Raw genomic sequence first — 24,567 nt, 5'->3', positions numbered from 1 at the left:
TTAACATCTGGGAAATAGGGAGATGAAGAGAATGTAAGCACCTTGAGAGCTGGACCTACTTTAATTTTGTCTTTATACCTTTAGTCCCTAGCATAATGTATTGTACATAGGAGGCGCATAATATTTGCTGATTTGGCATCAGTTCTATTAATTTGAGTGTTTTGGTTGAGAGTAATAGACCTTCATGTCAGGAAATATTTTCCCACTTAACACTACATATTTTTTTCCTTTCCATGTCAAGGCTAAATTAATTTCAACATGTTCTAAGCCCATATTATATAAGCACTTTTTCATCTAAGTAAAAACAGAAACAGTAAATATGATTTTTTTTTATCAAAATGGAACAAATTAATTACATGTTTAAAGTCTTTTAAATATGTACTAAACTTACACAGCTACTGAAAAAAAAAAGTTTTTAATTAAAAGGTAGCCATAAAATTCCATGGGGCCACTGTAATTCAGAAAGTGATGGCTGGTTTCAAAGTAAATAGATGAATTCCTTGTCTAGTGGGAGGTTGGGAATAATAGCACAAGTTAGGAATGAATGGAGACTCTCAGATACAGTTTAACCATGGCTACTCAGTTTCTGAGGCCTTCAGCCATGATAAAAATTTAAAAAAATAAGAATATACCAAAACAAAGTGGAACATCAGAAGAACAAAACTGTTTATTTAACTGGTTTTTTTTACTCTAAGAAAATGTACTGATTAGTAAGTAAAATTTAGTTTTTAAATTAAGCCAGTTGATTTTACAGTCAAACTATTCAAATGATGATCATTTTTAATTGATAAATTAAAGGGCCCTTGATTAAGCTTGATTGAGGTCAAACAAAATCTCTCGCTTGATTTTAGGCATTTTTAACATCTATCCCCCCCAAACCTAGAATGTTCTCCTTTCTCCAGGTCCCACTTAAAATTCCACCTTCTACATGAAGTCTTTCCCAATTCCTCTTCATTCTAGGACTTTCCCTCTGTGGATTATTCCCAATTTATTCTCTAGATAGCTTTTCTCTACATGGTAGTTTGCATGTTGTCTCCCTCACTAGACTGCAAACTTCCTGGGAGCAGGCATTATCTTTTACTTTTCTCTGTATCCCTAGCACTTAGCACAATGCCAAGCACACAAAAGATGCTTAATAAATGCTTACTGACTGACAACATGACTCTCCTGTCAAATTTCTACTATCTTTTTGATGGGATATTCCTCACAATCAAGACAAAAAGCACAGAATAATATAAAGAATAAAAATGAAAGCCAAGATATGAGAGAGATTGATAGTCCCAGAATAAAGATAGAACCAGCCTACATTATCGGGAATAGGAAATTAGTGAGATTAACCGAGGATAGAGAATACAAAGTAATTTTATCATCTACCTCAGCAAACAGGACATAATGGAGAAGAAAGTCCTTTGGAAAAGCTAAGAGAGCTATAAAAAAACGCAAGGTATTAGTGACAGGAAAACAATGACATCTCACTTAACTGGAGGTCATACAACAGATGTGACAAAATGCATCCTCTAAAGTCTCACAGACCTTTAACACAGGGCCTACTCTTCTATTATACACAATGCTAACAAGTTAGGGTTATCCTTTTCCTCGTTTACATGCAGCACAGCAGAAAGGAACTGCAAGAGGCACATGCAACACACACATACACACACACACTTAATGATGAGAAAGTAAAGTATAAAAAAGAAAAAAATGCATGGTGGTATGGGGTCCTTTCACACAGGGGCAAACACACCAGCATATCTCAGCAATTACTGGGCCTATTGTATCACAGCACAAAATAATGACTAATGCTGGGACGGAGGCCCGTAAGGAAACCAAGAGAGAAGCTGGATGGGTTCACTGTCCATAAATATTTAAGGTGTTATCTGTTGGAAGACAGATTTAGATTTGTTCTTGCTTGAGCTTAGAGAACAGAACTAGGACCAAAGTTGGGAGGGAAAGAAAGGAGAAAAGGTTGGGGGGGAGAGAGAGAGAGAGAGATTCACAGACAAAGAGAAATATGGTTCAATAAACAAAGAATATGTATGCGTATAATATATAGATACATATATAAAACATATGTGCATATCTCTATATAGAGATACACATCCTGTCCACAAATGGAGTTGTCAAAAAATGAAATGGGATGCCTTGTAAGATGAGTTCTTCATTAATGGAGGTATTCAAGCAAAGGCTGAACAGTCACTTATTGAAGAATATTGCAGAGGAAATTTATGTTTCAGGCAGGCAGAGATGAATCAAATGACCTTTTGAAGTACATTCATCTCTTAAAAGATGATTCTAATAATTCTGGAAAGGTCAAATTATAATGAATTACTTAAGGGAAGTATCTGCCTATACATTTTAGAAAATTCAATTAAAATTTTTTGAAAATAAAATATTGATAAAGGAGATAAACTTCTGTTACTTGTAAAATTCAGATATGTGGAATACTTCATTCCTTGATAATACTGAATGAGGTGTAATCATATTCTTGTCACCAGAAAAACATAGGTATGACCTATCAAAATCATTAATATAAGTGCAATACATCCTAAAACAGATATATAAAAGACTTCTTTTAGGCATTTTACTCATTGTCTCAAGATGATTATTACAACATTCTTGTAAATCATCTTCATCTTGTGAACTACTTTACATCAAATTAATTTTTCTAAAACTTATAATTACAGCCAACATATTGGCTGGCTATTTATATTGTAAAATATAAAACAGCACTGTATATTGGGAGATTCATTTGGCTTCTGGGGTGATTGGTAGTGGCCCAAGTGAAAAAAAAAAAGGGGCAGAAGATACAAAGAATCACATATTTTAAAAAATATTAATTTAGCTATTTGGGACTCTAAATGTGAGATTACTCTCAGATTGGTCCAATGAACAATGAATAGATCAAAGGAATTGAACCATATCTTGATATTCTCACTATAAATGAAATGGAAAAATAAAGAAAAAATTCAATAAAGAATTCAATTCAACAGATGAATGGCTCAGATTCTCTTCTTGGAGAAGTAAATAAAGGAAATAATGAATTTGATTTTATTATACATTCAAAGGCAACAAGAAACATTTTCTGAAACAATTGGTCAATCACATTTTGTTTAAAGCACCTGCACCCCCACACAGGTGCTGAGGATTCAAATACAAAAATGAATTAGTTCTTGCTCTCAGAAAGTTTACTTTCTAATTAATAATCATGTGTAATGAGCCAGAACTCTGGAGAAATATACTTGAGGCAAGGATTCTTACAACAAGCTGTTAACTCAGTGTTATTAATAAAACAATGGTTATCTAGTTAAGCATGGTGATTCTCTAGTTCAGTATGACTGATTTAGTCTTACAACAAATTATGGTTCCTTAGTGATATAATGATTGGCTTATACTCAGTATGATGAATTGATTTAATTGTAATAGAGTATATAAACTGGGGACAAATTCAGCCACAGATAAGAATTGAGCAGCCTCATTGTGGCTCTCCTGCCTTCATCACTTCTCCACTAAGACCAAGACTGGTCCCAAGATTCTCCAGAGCGCTAGTCTGCCACTATATTTTAATCTGGAACCAAAGTTGAGCAAAGGTCTCCCTGACCCTTAAAAAAAATACAATTGGCTAAATTTTGTTACACAACCTGACTAGCATAAATAACAGAAAACTCTGTTCCTAGATAATTCTTATGCATTGTTTAAATCATCCAAGAACTTTTACAAGGAAAGCCTACTATATTTTTTTCTTGTGTCTATTGTTTAGTACTCACACAACATGCAAAACAAAAAAGAAAGGAGAAAATGTATTAAAATCCTTAAACACACTTAAAACCATTAAAAAAATACAACTGGCTAAATTTTGTTACACAACCTGACTAAGCATAAATAACAGAAAACTCTCTGTCCCTAGATAATTCTTATGCATTGTTTTTTCTTTGTAGGCCAGTTCTTAGAAAAATTGTGTACTTTTAAATTTTTTTGTCTCAAACAATTAGTTACATATTTTAATTGTGATCTCAAGTGAATATTCAGCAAATTAGTACAGATCTCTTTTTAAAATTATGGTTTGGTATAAAAAAGAGCAATTTGTATTTTTAATATTACTGATTAACAGATTTTGACAAAAATGAAATGTTTCAGCAATCTCATGTCATTTGATCACATACCACAAAAAGCAAATGAAATTTTTTATACACTTATTAAAAGAAAATATCCTCAACTCATTTAAACTCTTTTATTTCAAATATTGTAAAACTGGATTTAACAGAGTAGAAAATAGATCTCATTTAAAGTTTGAGTTACATAATCTTTTAGAAGAATATATTTCCACACTGTTAACGGAACAAAAAACTGACGTTACTTTTTGTAAAGTCTTAGGGTTTAATAAATAAGAATCTTTAAAATGAAACGAATGCCTATCTAATTCAACCTCCTATTCCACTCAAGAATCCTCCCTTTAAAATGTCCCTGAGAAGGTCTACTAAGCTAGCCTCACTAATGTATAAGGTAACTCGTTCTACTTCAGGTTAGTTCACCTTGTTCAAGCTTTTCTTTATGTAAAGCTAACATTTGTGTCCATGTCGAGGGTACTCCCTGGTACTCTGCTTATACGATGTCATTCTGTTTTGTATTTTAGATTAAAGTAACAATCTTCTTTAAATGGTGCCTGGAACTAAACATAATATTCTAGATATAGTCTGGCCTAGCCAGAATAATGATCATCACTTGCTTGGTTCAGGACCCTTTATTTACTTCTATTAATATAATTTAGCACTCTCAAGGTATTTTTCACATGTACTAGTTTCAAACCAGGTCTGTCTCCATCCTGTAACTGCACAGGTTAAGATTTTGAACCTAAAATACAACATGTTATATATACTCCTATTTCATTTTCTAAAAATATATTTTAAGGGGCAGCTAGTTGATGAGTTCTGAAGTCAGGAGGACCTGAATTTAAATCTGGCCTCACTTAATACTTCCTAGCTGTGTGACCCTGGGCAAGTCACTTAACCCCAATTGCCTCATAATATATAAATACCTTTTTTCTTTAGACTTCAGGGAGAGCATCTTCCCCTTCTTTATAGTAAACCCTCCTTTGTGACCAAAAAAAAAAAATAAACAAAAACATCCAATACAATGATCTTACTCAACTATTTATTTATACAAGATTTTGTGGTCAGAGTTCCATACTTCTCTGTGGAGGGAGGGGATGTATTTTATTATATCCATGAACTTCAATGGTTTTGCTATTACTTACATTCAATAGATACAACATTCTTTTAATATGTAAGAATAGAAACAGCATCAAAAAAAGTTAAGTGAAATTATTTATTCTTAGAGAACTCATGGTAATTCCTAGTACCACTGTTTCCCTGACTACTCACAAATAATCATTTCTACTAATACATTCAGTATTTAAATTAAAATTGCTATTAAAGTAGTATTTAACGGTTAATCTTCACTTTCACGTGAACTAGTACCTACTTGATTTATATTAGAGTAACAATGGTAATTTATTTAGCAAATGCCCCATCCAACTTTTTTAAAGTCAAGTTTGGCATAATATAACTAAGGCATTAGAGAACATCCTACAGATCTGGTCCACCAGCCATTAATACCTTGGATTAAGTATAGTCTGAATTAATCATTCTCTTGACTGCATCATCATTCAAGTCTTGAATCCTTCCACAACCAAATGATTTATTCCCCTCCACTCATTTCTTAACCAGCTGCAGTCTCGTCTCCGACCTTACCCTTCAAGCTGTTCTGTGTCCTGGTTCCCTTTCATTCTCTATATCCTTTCTTAATCATTTCACCAGGTCCCACAGATTCAACTGTTCCATCGATGCAGATGACTTAAACCTGAATATCTAGTCCTCTTCTTTTTCCTAAGAATTAATACTGGGCTGCCAACTCCTTCACAGACATCTCCACTTGGACGCCCCAAAAGCAACAACTCAAACTCAATCTCTCCAAAATGAAATGCAATTCCTTTCCCCAAAACCTATGCTTCTCTCTAATGTCCTGATCTCTGCCTAGAGCACCACTTGCTTGTAAGTCAGCCAGGGTTGCAATTTTGGCTTTGTCCCTGACTCTTCACTTTTTCAGTCACAGCTCTCCCCATCATGTTCAATCAGCTGTCGAGACTTATTGAGGAGGTAAAACTGACATCTCATATTTTCTGTCTTGAGTCCATTAAACTAACCACTGCTCTAGTTCAGGCCTTCCCCCTGGACTCTAACAGCCTTTTTATTGGCAATTTGGTGAAAAACAAATTGGAGACAGGAGATTAGAATCAGGAAGACCCAACTGATACTCCTTAGCATAGGGCTGATTGTGTCCCTCTTCTGCTCAGGAAGATTCTCTGGCTCCCCACTGTCATTTAAAACCCCTCAGCCTGGCTCTAATCCATCCTTCTTAGATGAGTTCACATTATTTGTCCCCTCTCGGGCCCATCCGCACTATATTTTGGTCTATAGCAATCCGCCATCATTGCTTGAAGAGCCTGTCCCTCTTAAAATGCCCTCCCCCTCTTGACCTCAGTTTCTAGGAGTGCCTGGCTCCCTTCAAGACCGAGATCACAGTTGCACCTTCTACACTAGGCCCTTGCTAATCTTCCCAGATGTGAATCCCACATCCCACATCCCACTAATTTCTATTTATTTTTGTAACTATATATCTGTGTACCTGGTATCCCCCTAGTAGCATGTAAGCTTTCAGAGGACACTTTTTTTTGTCTTCATATTCCCAGTACCTAGCCCAAAGTAGGCATTTAATCTACATAGAATTGAATTACTATCTTAAGAGACTGCTATTATTTTATTTCCATCCTCCCATTTTCTTCCCCAATAAATTATTTACATCCTTCAAAAGAAAAATCAGAATCACTTCCTAAAATGTACGTCTGTCTCTGTCTCTCTGTCTCTCTCTCTCTCTCACTCACACACACACACGATGTGCCCCATATGCACAGTAATGAATAATTTTTGGAGGGAGAGAGGATTTTTTTTTTAAAAAGCAAACAATGACATCATGGCATAATAAAATGCTGAACTTGGAATCAGGAGAAACACCACAGTTTCAAATTCCGTATCTGACACTGGCTGAGTAATCATAAATCACTTAATGACTCTAAACCTCAGTTATCGAATCTGTAAAACTGGAAGCAAAGTAAGACCTGCAATACTTCACAGAGCTTTTGGCAAGTTCTAGTAAAAATAATGTATGTAGAATCTTAAGTGTTATGCCAGCTATACTTTTTAAGAATCACTGCTTTAGAAAGTAAGCATCTGATATTTTAAAATCAGGTGGCCAAATAAGCCAAATTTTTATAAATAACCCAGCTTAAACTACAGCACACCAGTTCACATCGTTGGTCATGTTGATTATGTTTTATCCAAGAGTGTGGTGTTTGGAGCTTACTCAAGACATTGTTTTACCCTTACCTTAATAAGAAATTGTTTGACATATATTATTCCCAGGTGTTAGGAGTGTTATTTCTCCCTCCTATTTACTCTGCCAACCACTGGAAAGGGTGTTTTTATGCCCAGAATCCATTCTGGAAATAAGAGGTTGGATATTTGGCACCATTATTACAAATTACTGAGAAAGTATGTGTCATGGGATACAGTGGAAGTTAAGAGAAAAAAAATGCTTTCTTAAATATACGTAATATTCCCCATGAACAGTGACAAAATTTTTAACTTCAAATTCTGATGCCACTAAAAGCCTGAGACCTAAGAAATGAAATATTATTGGAAAGCTATGATAATCCCTCTCCCCCTCAAAAAATACACCCCCCCCCCAAAGGAAGACTTTAAAAAGTCCAGACTCTGAAAACTTCCCCTGAGGTTTTTGGGTTTATAAACCTAACCCTAAATTCACGCTTTTTTCTAAACATTAATTTTTTTTAGGTATACTTCTGGATCACCAAGTAATTTCTGGGCTAGATGGAACTTAAGAAAATTCTAGATCAATTTCTTTGTTTCTACAGATGATGAAAAAAAAAAAAAAAAAAGAGGCCCAGAAAGATGGATTCCTTGTCCAAAGTGATAGGAATTCAGTAAGGACCCAGGTCTTTAGATGTTCAACCCAAGTCTAGCACTCTTTATACTATTTGGTATTAACATACTCATCGCCCAACATATTACACAGTTCTCCAGGAATAACCTATGTGGAACAGCTGGCCAAAAATACTTTACAATGAGGTTTTGCTGTAATATTTATGACACTACTGCAAAATGACCTTAGTTGGGACAATGTCAAATAGGCCCTACTTGCATTTTTCCAATTATTAATAACCTCATACTGGGCTACTGCTTTCCAGTTCGATGTTTTACTACTCCTACATAAGTACCTTCATTCCAGTTAACCCAAATAGCACACTATTCCATGAATATGTTCTATATATATTCTTATTTCTGTGTTTCTTTCCATCAGATGGTTAACAATGAGTTCAGGGAAGAAATAATACCTAGAAATAAGATTTGAATCATCTGCAAAGTGATGATTGAAGCCATGGGAATGAATGAGATTGAGGGAGAGAATATATTTAGAGAAAGAAAAGGGTCCAAGAAAGTGCTGAGAAGAAAACCCACACTTTGGGAGCCAGAGAGGAAAGACAAGAATAAGAAGGAATGCTGAGAGAGGGAAGAGGTAGAAGATACCAAACGTCTTAATAGACAGCAAAGAGAAATTCACCAATACAGCAAATGCTGCAGAAAAATTAAAGGAAAAAAAAAAAGTAATTTGGCAATTAAGCAACCAATTGGACTTTGAGAAAAAGTTCCAGTGGTATGGCAGGAATGACAGTAAAACTAAAGGCTGAAGAGTCATTGAGGGATCAAGTAACAGGCAGAAATTATGAACTACTCTTTCTAGAAGGTTGGTCGTGAAAGGTAAATGGAAAGGATTGTAGAAGATCTGAACATAAGTACAGACAGAAGGAGAATCAGTATTGCATAAAGGTTTCAATATGGAAAAGAAAAGTAGGAACAAACAAGATCCTAGAGGATGAAAAGAGGGATCAAGTAGGTAAGTCCTCACTAATGGGGAAAGAAAGGAAGAACCTTTATCCTCTGACTCTGGAAGTGAGGGAAGATAGAGGAAGACAAAGAAATATGGTAGGAGCTCACTGATTCTTTATACTGCTTTATAGTATAATTCGTGTACCCAATTTATATCTTCTTTTCTTTCTATTAGATTATGAGCTACTTGAGAACAGGAACTATGTCCTATGAATTTTTGCTCTAACTTGTACAGTGCTTTAGAGATAGATGGTCTAAAGTCATATGGTAAATGAATAATTTGGAAGTAGTATTAGAATTTATTCAACTAATGATAAAGAAATTGATACTCTCATATTCTATACCTTTGCAAAAGGATAAGAAATTTCCAGAGAGAAAAATCAATCCTTTATGCTCAATTAATTTGATTCTAGAGAAATATTCTCTCAAACAACAGATTGAATTTATGAGTAGAAAACCAATGAAAAATCGAAATACTCAGACAAAAGTTTTAAAGGAACTATTTATTGAACTAAAATGAATATAGAAATTATTGCAGTCCACTGGAATGAAGATTAGGTAACCAAGCAGAGAATACTTTAGAAATCCATTTTCTATTAACCAACCGTTTTTTGCATCATCAAATTTGGCATTTCCCTCCCATGAATTATCTATCTTTAAAAAGAAGCCTATCTAATTAATCAGGACATTTTAAAATCTGGATATCCTTGTAAGGAAGAAGTTAATAAATAACAAATGTCACAATTTTTTTTTTCCTAGTCTAAATCATTTTCATTAGACTGTAATGATTTAAATCCTAGGTGACAAACATGAAAAGACTATCAGCTTGGCATTATTTTATTAATACCTTTATGGATTCCCACATGGCTTAAAAAAAAAAAAAAAGCACCTAATTTGGTCTGATTTTAAAATTCTTTTGAAAGAAAAAAATTTATCCTCGATATATACATAAATACATGAGACAAGCACAAAGAAAGTTTCTTCAATCTCATCTGAAAAATAATCTCCAATTACATAGGTGCTGATAACACCAAATAAATTTTCCCTCTAAACACAGATAAGAGAAGAAGGATAAAACCCTAAAGCAAGTCGAATTAGTATGTATTTCCTAGGCATTGCTACGTCTCTTGTAAAAAAACTACAGCTTTTCTAATCTTGGCTAAGATTTCCTCCCTCTTCTAATTTCAGAAAACAAAATACACTATTTGTGAAGAAACGCAACCTGGAGTTAAGAAAGAGGCGAGTTATCTGCAGTCCAAAGACGTAAATGGAAATCATTTCTTGAGCCCTAACATCTTAGATGGTTTCCAGCCTTAATATTTCCAAGCTTTGCTCAAAAACCCTGCAAACGCCCCTTCCCTCCCTTTGATGTATTTTTCATTAACCGAAGGCATCGGAGGAATCCGCACGGAACAGGTGACTGTCCCGTAGCCCTAGCCAGAAGGAGACAAGAACACAAGGCAACTTTCACCCACTTCCGAACCCAGGGACCTGGGGCCCCGGCCCTTTTCAAGGCCAGAAGTCGGTCTGAGGTGAGAGACGCTTCAGAGTTGGGGGGGGGGGGGTTTCTCCAGCCCCCAGCACAGCCTCGGGACGCAGGGAAGAGCCGCCCCCGCTCCGGACTCCCGAGACGCTGCTCTGCCCGCCCCAAGGGGAAGAGAGCCCAAGTTAAAATCGCCTCGCGGGGGGGGGTGGGGAGAGGCTGCGGGCGGGATTTTTAAAGGGGCTGGCGGGCTGGCGTCGGCGGCCGCGGCCGTGACCTCCCGGGAGGCTGGGGCCGGTCGGCCACGCTGACCGTTTGATAGGAGGGAAGAACGGGGTCAGGGCACGGCAGGACGGGCCGAGCCGGAGTCGGCGACCGTTTGGGGAGGGAAGCGTCTGGGCGGCGGGTTGGGGGTCAGCGGGTGTGGTCCCTCCCGCCGCTGTCTCAGGGAGGAGGCGAGGGGAAGGGGGAGGGAGGAGGTCGCTGCCGCTCGGCCGCCCCCCGGACACGGGCTAGGGCCCCGGCCCCCTCCATGTTGGCCGCTCCTCTGTGAGATGGAGCTTGCCGCCGTCTCACCTTGCTCGGGGTCTCCGCAGCCCGTGGGGGTGGGGGTGGGGGCCGGCGGACCCGGGCAGCCGGGCTTTCTGCTCCGCCCCGGGGCCTCGGCCTCCCGTCTCGGGATCTCCCTAACTCGACCTCCGGGGGCCCAGACCCTCCGGGGCCTGGAAAAGGGCGGTGGCGAGGGCGGCTGTGGCCGGCGGCCCGGCCCGGCCCGGCCCGGCAGCCGCTTCCTTCTCCCGGGAGCCCCCGGGCGCGCTCCCGCTTCGGCTCCGGGCCCGGCCCCGGCTCCGGCGTGCTCCCGGCACGCCCGCCCGCCCGCCCCGGCCTCCCAAGGAGCGGCCCCGCCCAGCCCGGCCCCGGCCCCTTCCCCGAGGGAAGGAGTAAAGCCGGCAGGGAGAGCCGAGCCTCGGCGGCCGCAGCGCCTCCCCCTCCGGCTTTCACACACGCACCCTCGCGCGCACAAACACACAGGGTCTGAGGCCAACCTGCCTGCAAGCCGGTCCCGCGTCCCGCCGGCTCCGCTCGTTCGGCGCGGCCGCTGCGCCCTCGCCCCGCAGGCTCGCCGCGGCTCGGCCTCCGCTCAGTCGGCGGCGCCTCTTCTCCTCATCCTCCCCGGCCGCCGCCGCCGCCGCCCAGCTCTGCTCTCAGCAGAGTCCCGGGGCTCCGCTCTCAGCAGAGTCCCGGGGTTCCGCTCTCAGCAGAGTCCCGGGGTTCCGCCCGCAGCCCTCTCCGGCCCCTGCCGCGGAGCGCGCGGAGCAGGGCGAGGGCTTCTCCGCCGCCGCTCTCCCTCCTCTCTCTTTCCGTCTCCCCGCAGCCGCCGCCGCCGTTTCCTCCTCCTCCTCCTCTTCCCCTTCTCTCCTTGTCCTCCTCCTCCTCCTCCTCGAAGCGGAAGAGTTGGCAAACCAGCACCTGCTGCTGGAGAGTACCGAGAACTGAAACAGGAAACCCCGAGCCAAGGGGGAAAACCTGGGAGGCGTGGAGAGCGGGACTGGGGGGGCCGCTTAACCTGCTCCGCTCGGCCCGGGCATAGATCCCGGGGGACGACCCGCGGAGCTTCACGCCCGGGCGCCCCGCCCCCCCCCGGTCTCGCTCGGTCCTTCCCAGGGAGATGCGGGCTCCAACCGGGATGTCCCGCCGAGGGCTCTTATTTATCCGGGGAAGCTTCCTCCAGCTCCAGCTCGCCTGCTTCCCCAGGCACCGATCGGCTCCTCCCTGAGCGGCCAGAAAAGGAGACTCCTTCCAAAGCCGCCTTCGCGCGATCCTCCGCCCATTTCTTGTGGGTAGAGAGCCCGAGAGTCATGAGACAGCGCAGCCCTGATGCTACCTGGCTGTGGGACCAGAGGCGAGCGCTCCGACGTCCCCAAACTTGTGGTGATTCCTCCAAGTCACTGCTTACAAAGAAAGCGAAAATGCTTCTTCTACACAGTCTATAATACGCTAAAACACCTTGTGTGTTATACTTCGTCTAGCTAATTTATTTAGCTATTATTATTTATTTTTAAAATTTATTTATATAAACGATACATTTATTTTATTTATTATAATATAATAATTAATATATTAATAATATGCATAATAAAGCATAAATTAATAAATAATAAAATTATTATTTATTTATATTAGCTATTATATTTATAGCTAATACTACAAAATGCCACAATGTCAATACATATATATATAATGCTAAAAAATACCATCTATATTAATACTTCATACTGTAAAATACCATGTTAATACTTCACCCATACTTCAGCATACTATATTGCGCTAAAATACCACGTTAATACTTCATCAATCTTACATATAATACTATAAAACACCACATATGTTAATACTTCATCTGTATATATTAGTATGTATGTTAATACCTTATATAGATGGATATAAAGAATCATAAATACGTTATGGAATGGCATTCATTAGTTAATAAGGAAAGGCAATAAATGCATTAGCAAGATACCTATGGAAATGTAGTACAAGGAAATTCATTCAAGAAATAGGACTTTATTAAAATTTGTTAGAATTTAGGTCAAGCTCTAGGTTAATCCTGATAGCTTTCCTCAGTTAAGTCCTAGTTAAAATAACTAACTGAACTAAGGTTTGGCACCTAATGTTCTCACAGTGAAAGGCACAGAGCAAGCCTTTCTATTTTTGTGTGTTGTACAGCACCCAATACAATCTAGGTCAACCTTGCAAAAAGCTTCAAATCATCTTATCTGCCTTAGGAAGTTTTTGCCTGGCTGCAGATTTTCACCTGGTTTTTCTATCCTTTCCAAAGTCGTAGGCATGAGACATCTGTGATCAGGAATTCTTGGAGAAGAAAGATAGAGCTCAGGACCAATGCTATGGGCCATGTTTTCCATTTTTATTAAAACTCATTGCTTGCCTTGTGCCAGATGATTTTTCATTTGGGTCAAATTTAGTTCAGCCCTGAATCTGTCCCCTTTTAATATATTTGGCTGCCCTAAGCATATTTCAATTATTGGTGATATTTATGAAAATGATCAATGTGCAGAATTTATGGTTTCCAGGTTGTTGGTAGCTACAACAATTTTGCCTTTACAATACAACCTTCCATGTATTCTGGCAAGCTCCCAGGCATCTTTGGCTGATGCCTGTTGCCTATCAGCTATTACTGATAGACAAGAGTACCATGCTGAGAGCAGCAGACTGATGCCCTTGGGCTTGCCTATTAGGTGACAGGTGGAGAGTTCTAGTAGAAATAGAACCTACTTGCTGGAGCAGTTTTGTTTCTAGGACCAATAATACACATGACAAAAGAAAGCTCTTCTCTTGGTCCACAATTTTGATGACATCTTCTAGGTAACTGATAAGGAGTTCTGATGGTTCTTTAATGAGGCTTGGGAGAAGAAGTGAACGGGGACCTGAAGAGCATCACAAGGAACATCAGCTGAACAGAAACGCTTTGACAGAAGAGTTTAAGAACAAGGGCAAGAAACTGATAGTTGGCTGATTCATCTGATAGTGTTTTAAACACAGAAATATCCCTCTATGTACATATATATGTATAAATATTCCTCTCTGTATATATAAGTATATATGGGAAGCCACATATATTTGCCTCCTGTGACTCCAGTACTTTTCCCACTGGCTAGCTTATACCTTTTGAAGCTTGAAAATACCCTCTGAGAAGTAACACATTAAGCTCTAGCACTCAATTACTCCTTGGTGTGAGCTAATTAATGAGATTTTCTTTTCCACTGGTATGTTTTGATGGGAAAAAAAGAACATGAAGACAATATAGATCCATGGAGAAAGAGGGGAAAGAAAGGGAGATTGAGCCTCCCCAAAACTAACTTTCATCTGCTTTGGGGACCATGATAATAATAATAAAATGGAATGTAAGTTCCTTTGAAGGCAAGGACTGTCTTACTTTTGTGTTTGTACCTTCAGTACTTGGCACATAGTACTTAATATATGCTTATTGATTGTTCTGAATAGATTAAAATTTTTCACAGAATTTAAATATAAATCAATTATGTGTCCAGCATTGTACTAGGTTTCATGGGAATAAAAAGAAGTATGAGATATGATATCTGTCTTCAAGACCTTACAATTTAGCTGGGGAAATCATGTATAGACTTGAAAAGACAGTGATAATACTTAAGTAACATATAAGACCCAAATATGTGGAATAAACTGTAGAAAAAAATGAATTATTTGAGACTGGAACAGTCTGGGAAGGAAGAAGGTATTTAAGCTGACTCTTAAAACATGTAACTAAGGTTTTAATAGGTGAAGAGAAAAACAGAAGTCATTCACAATTGGAAGATGGGTGTAGACAAAAATAAAAACTGGGGAAGGAAAACTACAGCTTCCTTCAAATAAAAATGAGTCTTCTAACTCTGAAGTAGAAAGTTCATGTAAATGAGCAATAAGAAGGATGGGGGTGGGGAGACTACAATGGAACCAGATTATAGATCTTAAAGATCAGACTGATGTGGTACTTGATGTGGCAGGGTTTTGAGCAGGGAAGGTGACTTACAGAAAGAGGTGCTTTAGGGAAAATCAGTCTGGCAGTAGAGGCAAACTCTAGATACATCTAAAATGATCTGCAGGGATTGGAAGTAGAAAACACTAGAAGTAGAGAGACCAGTTAAAAAAAAATCCACTTCTATAGGCCAAGCATAAAGTGATAACTGAAGTAAGGTGATGATCTTGGAAAATGACAGGAAAGAAACATGTTAAAGATAAAATGGACTTTCATTATTGAGGTTAGATATGAAGGATAAGTCAAAGATTATTTTACATGATCATAGAATTAAAAAAAATTTTATTATAACTTTTTATTTCCAAAATGTATGCATGGGTAATTTTTCAGCATTGACAATTGCAAGACTTTTTGTTCCAACTTTTCCCCTCCTTCCCCCCACCCCTTCCCCCAGATGGCAGGTTGACCAATACATGTTAAATATGTTAAAGTATATGTTAAATACAATATATGTATACATGTCCATACAGTTATTTTGCTGCACAAAAAGAATCGGACTTTGAAATAGTGTACAATTAGCCTGTGAAGGAAATGAAAAAAGCAGGAGGACAAAACCAGAGGGAATGGAAATGCTATGCTGTGGTTCACACTCATTTCCCATAGTTCTTTCGCTCAGTGTAGTTGGTTCTCTTCATTGTTGAACAAATGGAACTGATTTGGTTCATCTCATTGTTGAAGAGAGCCACGTCCATCAGAATTGATCATCATATAGTATTGTTGTTGAAGTATAAAATGATGATCATAGAATTTTGACCTGGATGGAAATTTAGATATAATCTCAACACATTCTCTCATTTTTATAGATGATGAAACAGATTTAAGAGTTAAAATGATTTGCCCAAGGGGTATGCAGATAGCAAATAAAATAGCCAGACCCCAAATCCAAATTTCTTGTCTTTTAGTTAAATACTCTTTCTAATCCATCAAGTTTTAAGCACAGGTGATTGATTGAGATAGGAAAGTTAGGAGTAGAGAAGATCAGATAGAGATGTATAGATGATTAATTTGATTTCAGATATGTTAAATTTGAAGGATAACCATGCAAAAATTTTCAGCAGTATTTTCCAAAAGTAGTTAGGTAAATGAAGTTCTTATTTATTACCAAAAGTGTAATGGGAAGGAAAAAAGATGATGACAACAATAACATAACTATTCATCTTAAACTAGATTGGAGAGAAAATATTTAAAAATCATGTTTATATATGATGATATTATATGTTGTAATTGAATAGTAGGAAATAATAATAAACATTTTCTTCCCCCCCCCCCCATCTGAATACTATTTAACACAAAAGAAAAGAGATGTGGGGAAAGGATTTTCATAGCATTACAGTATTTTAGGGCTGGAAGGATTAAACCTTTCATTACACAGATACAAGCCAAGATTTTATCTATACGTGAAGAGCTTTTAAGATAGCATTTAGAGAAGCATAGTAATGTTGTGATTATCAATTCATAGTACATTTCTGATAAAAAAAATTTAGGTTTATCCATCTTGAATTGAGCATAGTTGAAGAACTAGCTCACTTCTCAACTAGTTACCAAATTACAGAATCACAGCATATTACAATCTAGGACTAAAATGGGCCTTAGAGATTAATCTAACACTATCATCTTATTTTAAATGATTTTTATTTCATTAAATATTTCCAAATTTCAAGTAAAATGTTTTTAATAATAATTTAAACATTTTTGAGTTCCAAATTCTCTTTTTCTCTTTCATGCCTCCCTCCTTGAGAAAGCAAGAAATTTCATTTTAATTATACATATGAGGTCATGCAAAACATACTTCCATATTGGCTATGTTGCAAAAGAAAAACACAAATAAAACAAAACAATAAGAATAAAAAAAAATTCGTCAAATGTTGAATTCTTGCCCTAAAAGCTTAGATCTTTGGGTCTATCAAACTCTAGATTACTGTAGTCACTTCTTACTGTGTATTGAATACCTAATCTATTCCATTGACCCACCATTCATTCTCTTTCTTAACAAGTACCAGATTGTTTTAAAGATTACCAATTTATAATATAGTTCAAAATCTGGAACTATGAGTCTATCTTTCTTAACATTTTTTTAGTGTTTTCCTAGATATTCTTGACTTTTTGCTCTTCCAGAGGTATGTTGTTATTATTTTTTTCTAGCTCTATAAAATAATTCTTTGCTAGTTTGAATGGTATGGCACTGAATAGATAAGGTAGAAGAGGTAAATAAGGTAGAAATAATATTGACGTGGCCTACTTCTGAGCCATTTATATTTCTCCACTTGTTTAGATTGTCTTTATTTGCAAGAAAAATGTTTTATAATTGTGTTCATATAATTCCTGGCGTTTTTTTGGCAGATAGGCTCCCAAATATTTTATATTATCTGGAGTTATTTTAGATAAAATTTCTCTATCTTTTCTTGCTGAGTTTTATTGATAGTATATAGAAATGATGCTGATTCCTGTGGGTTTATTTTATATTCTGCAATTCTGCTGAAGTTGCTAAATCATTTCAACTAGTTTTTAAGTTGATTCTCTAAGGTTCTCTTCAACATCATCATTTTAGAGATGAGGTTTATAGTGGATTCTACTTCTAGATTATCCCTCAATTCCATTTTATTATTTTCATTCCTATAATCAACAACCCTAGTAATGACTCTCATTACCACTGATACAGAGTCTTGTAACACCCATCTAACTATTCTCCCTCTTATTATACTCCATTCCTCACTTTAATACATTTTTCCCAATGCTTGCAATTTATGTAGAGATTTAATCGTGTTATTTCTTTGCTTAAAACTTTTCAATGATTCTTTGTTGCCTGGCAAATAAATTCTAAATTTGTCAGCTCAACATTTACTCTACAGTCTGGAAGCTCCTTCTTTTCCAACTTTACCTCATAATAATCTTTTCCACGTGTGTTTTATTCCAACTAAAACAGACTGTAGTATTGTCAATTAAACATAACCAACATTTTCCTCTATCACACTTTTCTTCATATCATTTCATATTCCTGAAATGCCTTCCTACTTTCTGTTGGAATCTTTACAAACTGTTAAGCCATTGGAGATTGATTTGATCTTAGAAAGAGATATTTTGGGCCAGAACTTGAAACAAGGTACTAAGTGGAACTGATAGAACAATGCTTGTGTTCACACCTTTAGAGAGCTCATAAGTATCTAAGTACTCAATGGAGTTCACACGTTTGGGAGAGTTCAGGGTTAAGGTTTTGCACTATATCTACTAAGGCCTGAATTTTATCTCTTGTTAAGGGCCACTGTTCTACCCACATTGGTCTATCAGTTTTCCACTGAATAGGAATAGGTGAGAGTGCTGGCAAGCCCCACATTGGGCGCCAGACCTATCTCTCTGCTTGAGCTCTTGCAGCTTTGTCCTTGGCTTCTGCCTCTGCTTTTTTCAGCCTCCAGCCAGCACCAAGGTAGAAGATACAATGAATCTCTCTTGCCTCGAAGATAGGGCTTGTAGGTTCCAAGAGCTCTCTCTGACTCCAAGTAAGACTCTCTCGAGCTCCCAGAGTTTCTAGTAACTCCTCAAGTAACTAACTCAAGTAAGTACCTCCAGTCAGTCCCCAAGCTCTAAAAGCTCCCTCTATATATGTGATCTCCCAAAGGTTAACTCCGCCTTCTGGAGGGAGAGGGATTCTGGGTTATCTCCCAGAGTGCAAAACCCTAACCCTGAACTCTCCCAAACGTGTGAACTCCATTGAGTACTTAGATACTTATGAGTTCTCTAAAGGTGTGAACCTAAGCATTGTTCTATCAGTTCCACTTAGTACCTTGTTTCAAGTTCTGGCCCAAAATATCTCTTTCTAAGATCAAATCAATCTCCAATGGCTTAACACTTTGTAAAGATTCCAACAACTTTCATCATAGTATTTGATATCCCACCCATCTTTTAAGACTCAACTCATATGAACTTCATATATCAAAAATTCATATTTCATCTTGCCCAGGTGAATTATGTTGGAGAATGGTGAAAAGACTGGAAATTATGATTGTTATGCCGCTGTAAATAATCTTTGAAAATCATGGAGAATAGTAGCAATGTAGTAGTTTTAGAAATAGAAAAGTGCTGTTTCAGTATTTTTTTTTTTAAGGGAAGAATAATGTAATCTACAAATCGAAGGTCAATAGGCTTGACAACATTTTTGCAAAATTCTAAGATTTATTATTAAAGAGATAGTAAACATGTAAATAATGAAGCAAAAATGACAAAATCAGAATGGCTTCACAAAGAAAACAGCATGCAAAATTATTAATCTAATTTTCTTTTCTTTTTTTTTGGACAGGGTAATTCGGAGCATGCTCCATTGGATGGTCTTTCTAGATCAATTTAACTTCATTACACCCTGCCTAAGTTTTAGCAAAACATTTGACAAAGTCCTCATGCTAATGCATATATTGGAAATGGAAATGCATAATGGAAAAGAAGGCAAGACATAGGTCAGATGATACTAGATCTAGAACTTAATGAATGGTTGAACCTTCAGAATAGTCATTAATGGTTTGATGTAAAATTGAATGACTAGATAAATGAATAAATAAAAAAAAATTTGAATGCCCTCTATGTGACAGGTTAGGGGCAGTCAGGTGGTAAAATGGATATAGCAAGGGACCTGGATTCAGGAAAATGACTGTTTCTAAGTTCATATCTGGCTTCAGTACCTTTCTAGCTTTGTGACTCTGAACAAGACCCTGTTTACCTCAGTTTCCCTATCTGTAAAATGAGTTGGAGAAGGATTCGGGAATAGGAGCTAATAGGATTAAAAATGACTCAACAACAAATGTAACTAGTTAAGTGGTTGATGCTGAGGATATAGACATAAAAGGAGAGGCAATCCATGCCCTCGAAGAGGAATTTATATTTGAATAGGGGAAAGATTATACTAATGGAATTATAGGTTCATAGAGCTAGGTCAGGAAGTGACTGAAAGCTATCTAGTCTTACCTTATCATTTTAAAGGTGAGGAAACTGAGGTATTGAGAAATAGAGAAATGATGACAAAGGAAAAGCTCTTTGGTCTGGAGAACTAAAGGGATTGTGAGTGGAGTCATACTTGTACTAGGCAGTGTGTTAGGCACTATACAAATATTATCTCATTATCTCACAACAACTTTATGAGGTAGTTGCTATCATTATCCCCCTTTTAAAATTGAGGAAATTGAGATGAACAGGAGTTAAATGACTACCCAGGATCACTATTCTAATATTTGAGATTGAATTTGAACTCAGAATTCTTCTCCACTGCATCATTTAGCTGCCTCTTAACAATGATAATAGCGAGTTGATTGGAGGAGGAACAGCACATGATGATCATTTTGCCTTTCTTATTAAGAATTGGCTATTTTCTTTTAAGTACAGTTACTTATAACTTTATGGTTTCTTTACTAAAACTTCCACAATTCTTTTTCCCTCTTTTGATTTTTTTTTTTTTTTGGCAAGAAACTCTTGCTAGTTTTTGCCTTCCTACCTTCTTTTCCCTCCACAACTGTATGATGATGGTTTCTCCAAGGTCATTCAAGCTCCCCATCCACAAAGACAGTTATACTCTTGCTCTTGCCATCACTCATAAAAACCATCTTTTTGTTCAAGACTTCTGAAATTCCCTTATTCAACCATAATCAATTGGGTTTTCATTTCTTGCTCTACCTTCATTTACATAACCCTATTCTTCATCAATACTATGAATTCCAATCCTTGACCCCTCAGTTCTCTTCTAGGCCATTTCCCCAGCACTAAGCACTTTTTCTTCCTCTCTCCTATTTGACCTCTTAGTGAACCAATTGAACCCTGTTCTGTTGTCTTGAATCTCTAGCCCCCTTCTCTTATCTCCAACCAAGCCTAGCCACCCCTCAGCCTTGGATAACTTCCCATCATCCTTGGCCATCGCTCCCATAGTTTCTGGCCACAGAACACATTGGTAGAGGAAATCATGGAACTGTTTTGCCCGAGTTCACTATGTAACCTCAAGTGGGCCTATACTGCTGCTGGGCAGTCCTGCACACCCTAAGACTCACTACTTTGCTCTCTGCAGTGATGCTTCCAAAACCTTTTCATCCCTCCTCAAATCTCACTTTCTTAGCTGAAAATCTTATCTCATGTTTTACAGGAAAAATTGGGGTCAGTCACCATACCATGACTTCCCTTTTTTCCCCATCTTCCTCAGTTCCTGTCACTCTGGCCTTCTGCCACTATTTCCTCCTTCATTCCTGGCTCACACAAAGAAGTGACCTCACTCCAGCAAGGCTAAGACCTCCATGTGGTCGAGTGATTTTGCTTCATCTCTCTCCAACAGAGGCCAGTTTTTTCATCTTCACTCTTACTGTTTTCCAATCTCTTCCTCTTTGTTGGTTCTATAAACATGCCCATCTCTCGCTCATCCTAAAAAATAATCACTTGATCCTTCCATCTCCCTTATCCATTGTCCTGTATCTCCTTCGTCCTTTGTAGTAAAACTCCTTGAAAAGCCCATCTACAGTAGATGCTTTCGCTTTTTCTCCTTATTCAACTCTTTACAACCTGGTTTCCAACAATAAAATTGTTCTCTTTAAAATTACTAATTATCTCTTAGTTGCCAAATCCAAAGGGCTTTTCTCAAGCCTCATCCTCTACAATCTCTGATACATTATTCTCTCTAGATTTTCAAGACACTACTCCCTCCTGGTTCTCTTCTATCTGACCATTTCTTTGTCTCTTTTCCTGGACCCTTCTCCAGATCACATCCTCTAACTGTAGGTGTCCTTCTGGGTTCTGTCCCAGGTCCTCTTCTCCTTTCTCCATCTTTCTCTCTATAAAATTTGGCGATCTCATCAGTCCCATAGATTTAATAACCTCAGATCTACTTATCTCGTCCCAACGTCTCTGCTGACTCCAATGTTGCATCTCTGATACTTAAAATTGGATGTTCAGCAGACATCTTAGATTCTGTATCTCCAAAATAGAACTCATTTCCTCCTAAACCCTGCTCCCTCCTCCTCCCCATTTCCCAATATCTTCTCCATTTTTATAGTGGACAGCACTGTCTTTTTAGTCCCTCAGGCTCACAACTTAGGTAAGTAATCCTGGACTCTTTACCGTCTCACTTCCCATATCCAATCTGTGGTTAAAGTCTGCCAGTTTCTCTTTTGCAGCATCTCTCAAATACCTCCCAGTCTCTCTGACACTGCTACCTGGCATAAGCCCTTATTATCTCACCATAGACTATTACAATAACCTGATGGTGAATCGACCTACCTCAACTATCTCCTCACTCCAACTCCAGTCCATTCAGTCACTAAATTGATTTTTCTAAAGCACAAGTCTGACCATGTCCCACACATACACGCTCTCTCTGCCTCTCATAATCTTTCTCTGTCTCTCTCTGTATGTCTCTGTCTGTCCCTGGCGCTCACTCGCTCTCTCTCTCTCTCTCTCTCTCTCTCTCTCCCACCTTCTTTTTCTTCCTTCCTCCCTCCCTCCCATCCTTTCTCTGTCTCTGTCTCTCTTTCCCTACCCTCTTTTTCTTCCTTCCTTCCTTCCTCCCTTCCTTTCTCTGTCTCTCTCTTTCTGTCTTTCTTTGTTTCTGTCTTTGTCTCTCTGTTTCTGTCATGCAGCCAGTTCTAGTCATCTTGATCTCTATATGCTCACTGGACCCAAATGCTCTGAAGGACAAAGTGAAGCATGTGACCTTGCCCAGCCTCCTTCCCTTTCCTCCCTGATGTCATGGTCCACTTGGAGAAGGAGGGACAAACAAGAAGATTCTACCTTCTATAGGATGCCTTCCCCAGCCCCTCTTAATTCTAGTACCCTCCTTCGAGTAATTATTTCCAATTTACCCTGTATTTAACTTGCTTTGTATATGTTTGTTTATATGTTGTCTCCCCTATTAGATTAAGAACTTTAGGGAAGGAACTGGCTTTTGTCTCTTTTGTTATCTTCAGTGCTTAGCACAGTATCTGGCACATAGTAGGCACCTAGTAAATGTTTGTTGATTGATTCCCAAGATAATTATTGACACCAACCCGAGGCAGCCATCCCCTATGATAAGTACTGTATTCCAAGGGAACTGGAAGATTGTCATTCTTCAGCTACTTAGCAGAAATTGCACATGGCAGGTCTACAATCCAGGTAACAGCCACTATTTCTGAGGCCTCTAAAGGTGTAGAATGTCAGCCCAAACAAATCAAGAGTTAAGAAAAGCCTTTGATCACGCATAACCTGTGTGCCCTCTCAAACCTTCTAGGGAAGATTATGACTTTACTGATAAATGACATAAAAAATTACCTTTTACTCTGTATAGGGATAAAGACTGCATTTGTGATTGTATTGGAATAGGCAGAGATGAGCTGATAGGTCTTTAAAAACAGCTCGCTGGGGGGAAATGTATCCATGGCACATTTTAAGGTTTAATCTTCATTGTTTACATTTTTCCATAACTTTTTAAAGTCTACAATCAACAAAACAATAAACCAAGCTCTGATTTGTGGCACTTGCCAATTTCTAAAGTGTAAATGCTCACATGAAAAATTTAACAATCTAGCTCTCTCTAGACAGTTCAAGCTGGCTCTAGTAAAACCCTGGATAGAGAGAACTCCAATGGAAACCTGCACCAATTAAGGCTGAGCACTTTCTTTGCAATTTGTAGTCTTAGAGACTTTTCTAGAAGATAGGGATTAAGTGATTTGTGTTTGAACCTATGTTTTCCTGACTGTCTACATGGACCATACCATATACACTGACTGTGAAATCTCCTTTTCCTATGTAAGTAAGAGCAATAAAATTTCAAGTTGTATTCTTGTCAAAGATTCATCCTGTGATCCTCACCTAGTTGTTGGTATAAGTAACATGTGGCAGCTAGTAGAAGAGCAGAAACTGTGCAAGCCTAGGACTTCTTATATTTGACATGGAAGTACTTGAGGGGCCTTAGTCCCACTGACATTCAGTGTACTCAACATTCTACCAAGATCTGGCACACTGTCATGTAGGGTTTGGCTTTCTTAACAATTTAGACAAGAAAAGATAACGATAAATGTTGGAGGGGATGTGGGAAGGCTGGGACACTAATACATTGTTGGTGGAATTGTGAACTGATTCACCAGTTTGGAGACTGGTTGGAGAACAATTTGGAACTATGCTCAAAAAGCTATCAAACTGTGCATACCCTTTGACCCAGCAGTGCTACTACTGGGCTTATATCCCAAAGAGATACTAAAGAAGGGAAAGGGACCTCTATGTGCCAAAATGTTTGTGGCAGCCCTGTTTGTAGTGGCAAGAAACTGGAAACTGAGTGGCTGCCCATCAATTGGAGAATGGTTGGGTAAATTGTGGTATATGAATGTTATGGAATATTATTGTTCTGTAAGAAATGACCAGCAGGATGAATACAGAGAGGATTGGAGAGATTTATATGAACTGATGCTGAGTGAAATGAACAGAACCAGGAGATCATTGTACACTACAACAAGATTATATGATGATCAACCAAGTGATGGACTTGGTTCTATTCAACA

General features: G+C 38.5%; 1 protein-coding gene across 1 annotated transcript in view; it reads right to left on the bottom strand.

Moving 5' to 3' along the window:
* ZC3H12C (zinc finger CCCH-type containing 12C) overlaps positions 1 to 24,567 on the bottom strand; it is a 152,951-nt gene that overhangs the window by 47,750 nt on the left and 80,634 nt on the right. The window contains exons 2-4 of the mRNA XM_031961405.1: positions 11,968 to 12,337; positions 11,514 to 11,702; positions 11,080 to 11,427 (exon numbers count right to left, since the gene is read on the bottom strand). Of these exons, the coding sequence (XP_031817265.1) occupies positions 11,080 to 11,427; positions 11,514 to 11,702; positions 11,968 to 12,337 (907 nt within the window). The remainder of the gene's footprint in view (positions 1 to 11,079; positions 11,428 to 11,513; positions 11,703 to 11,967; positions 12,338 to 24,567) is intronic.

The sequence above is a fragment of the Sarcophilus harrisii genome, chromosome 3 (genome assembly GCF_902635505.1).
Source record: "Sarcophilus harrisii chromosome 3, mSarHar1.11, whole genome shotgun sequence".
Lineage (NCBI taxonomy): Eukaryota > Metazoa > Chordata > Mammalia > Dasyuromorphia > Dasyuridae > Sarcophilus > Sarcophilus harrisii.
This window is presented reverse-complemented; position numbering and strand designations above follow the sequence as displayed.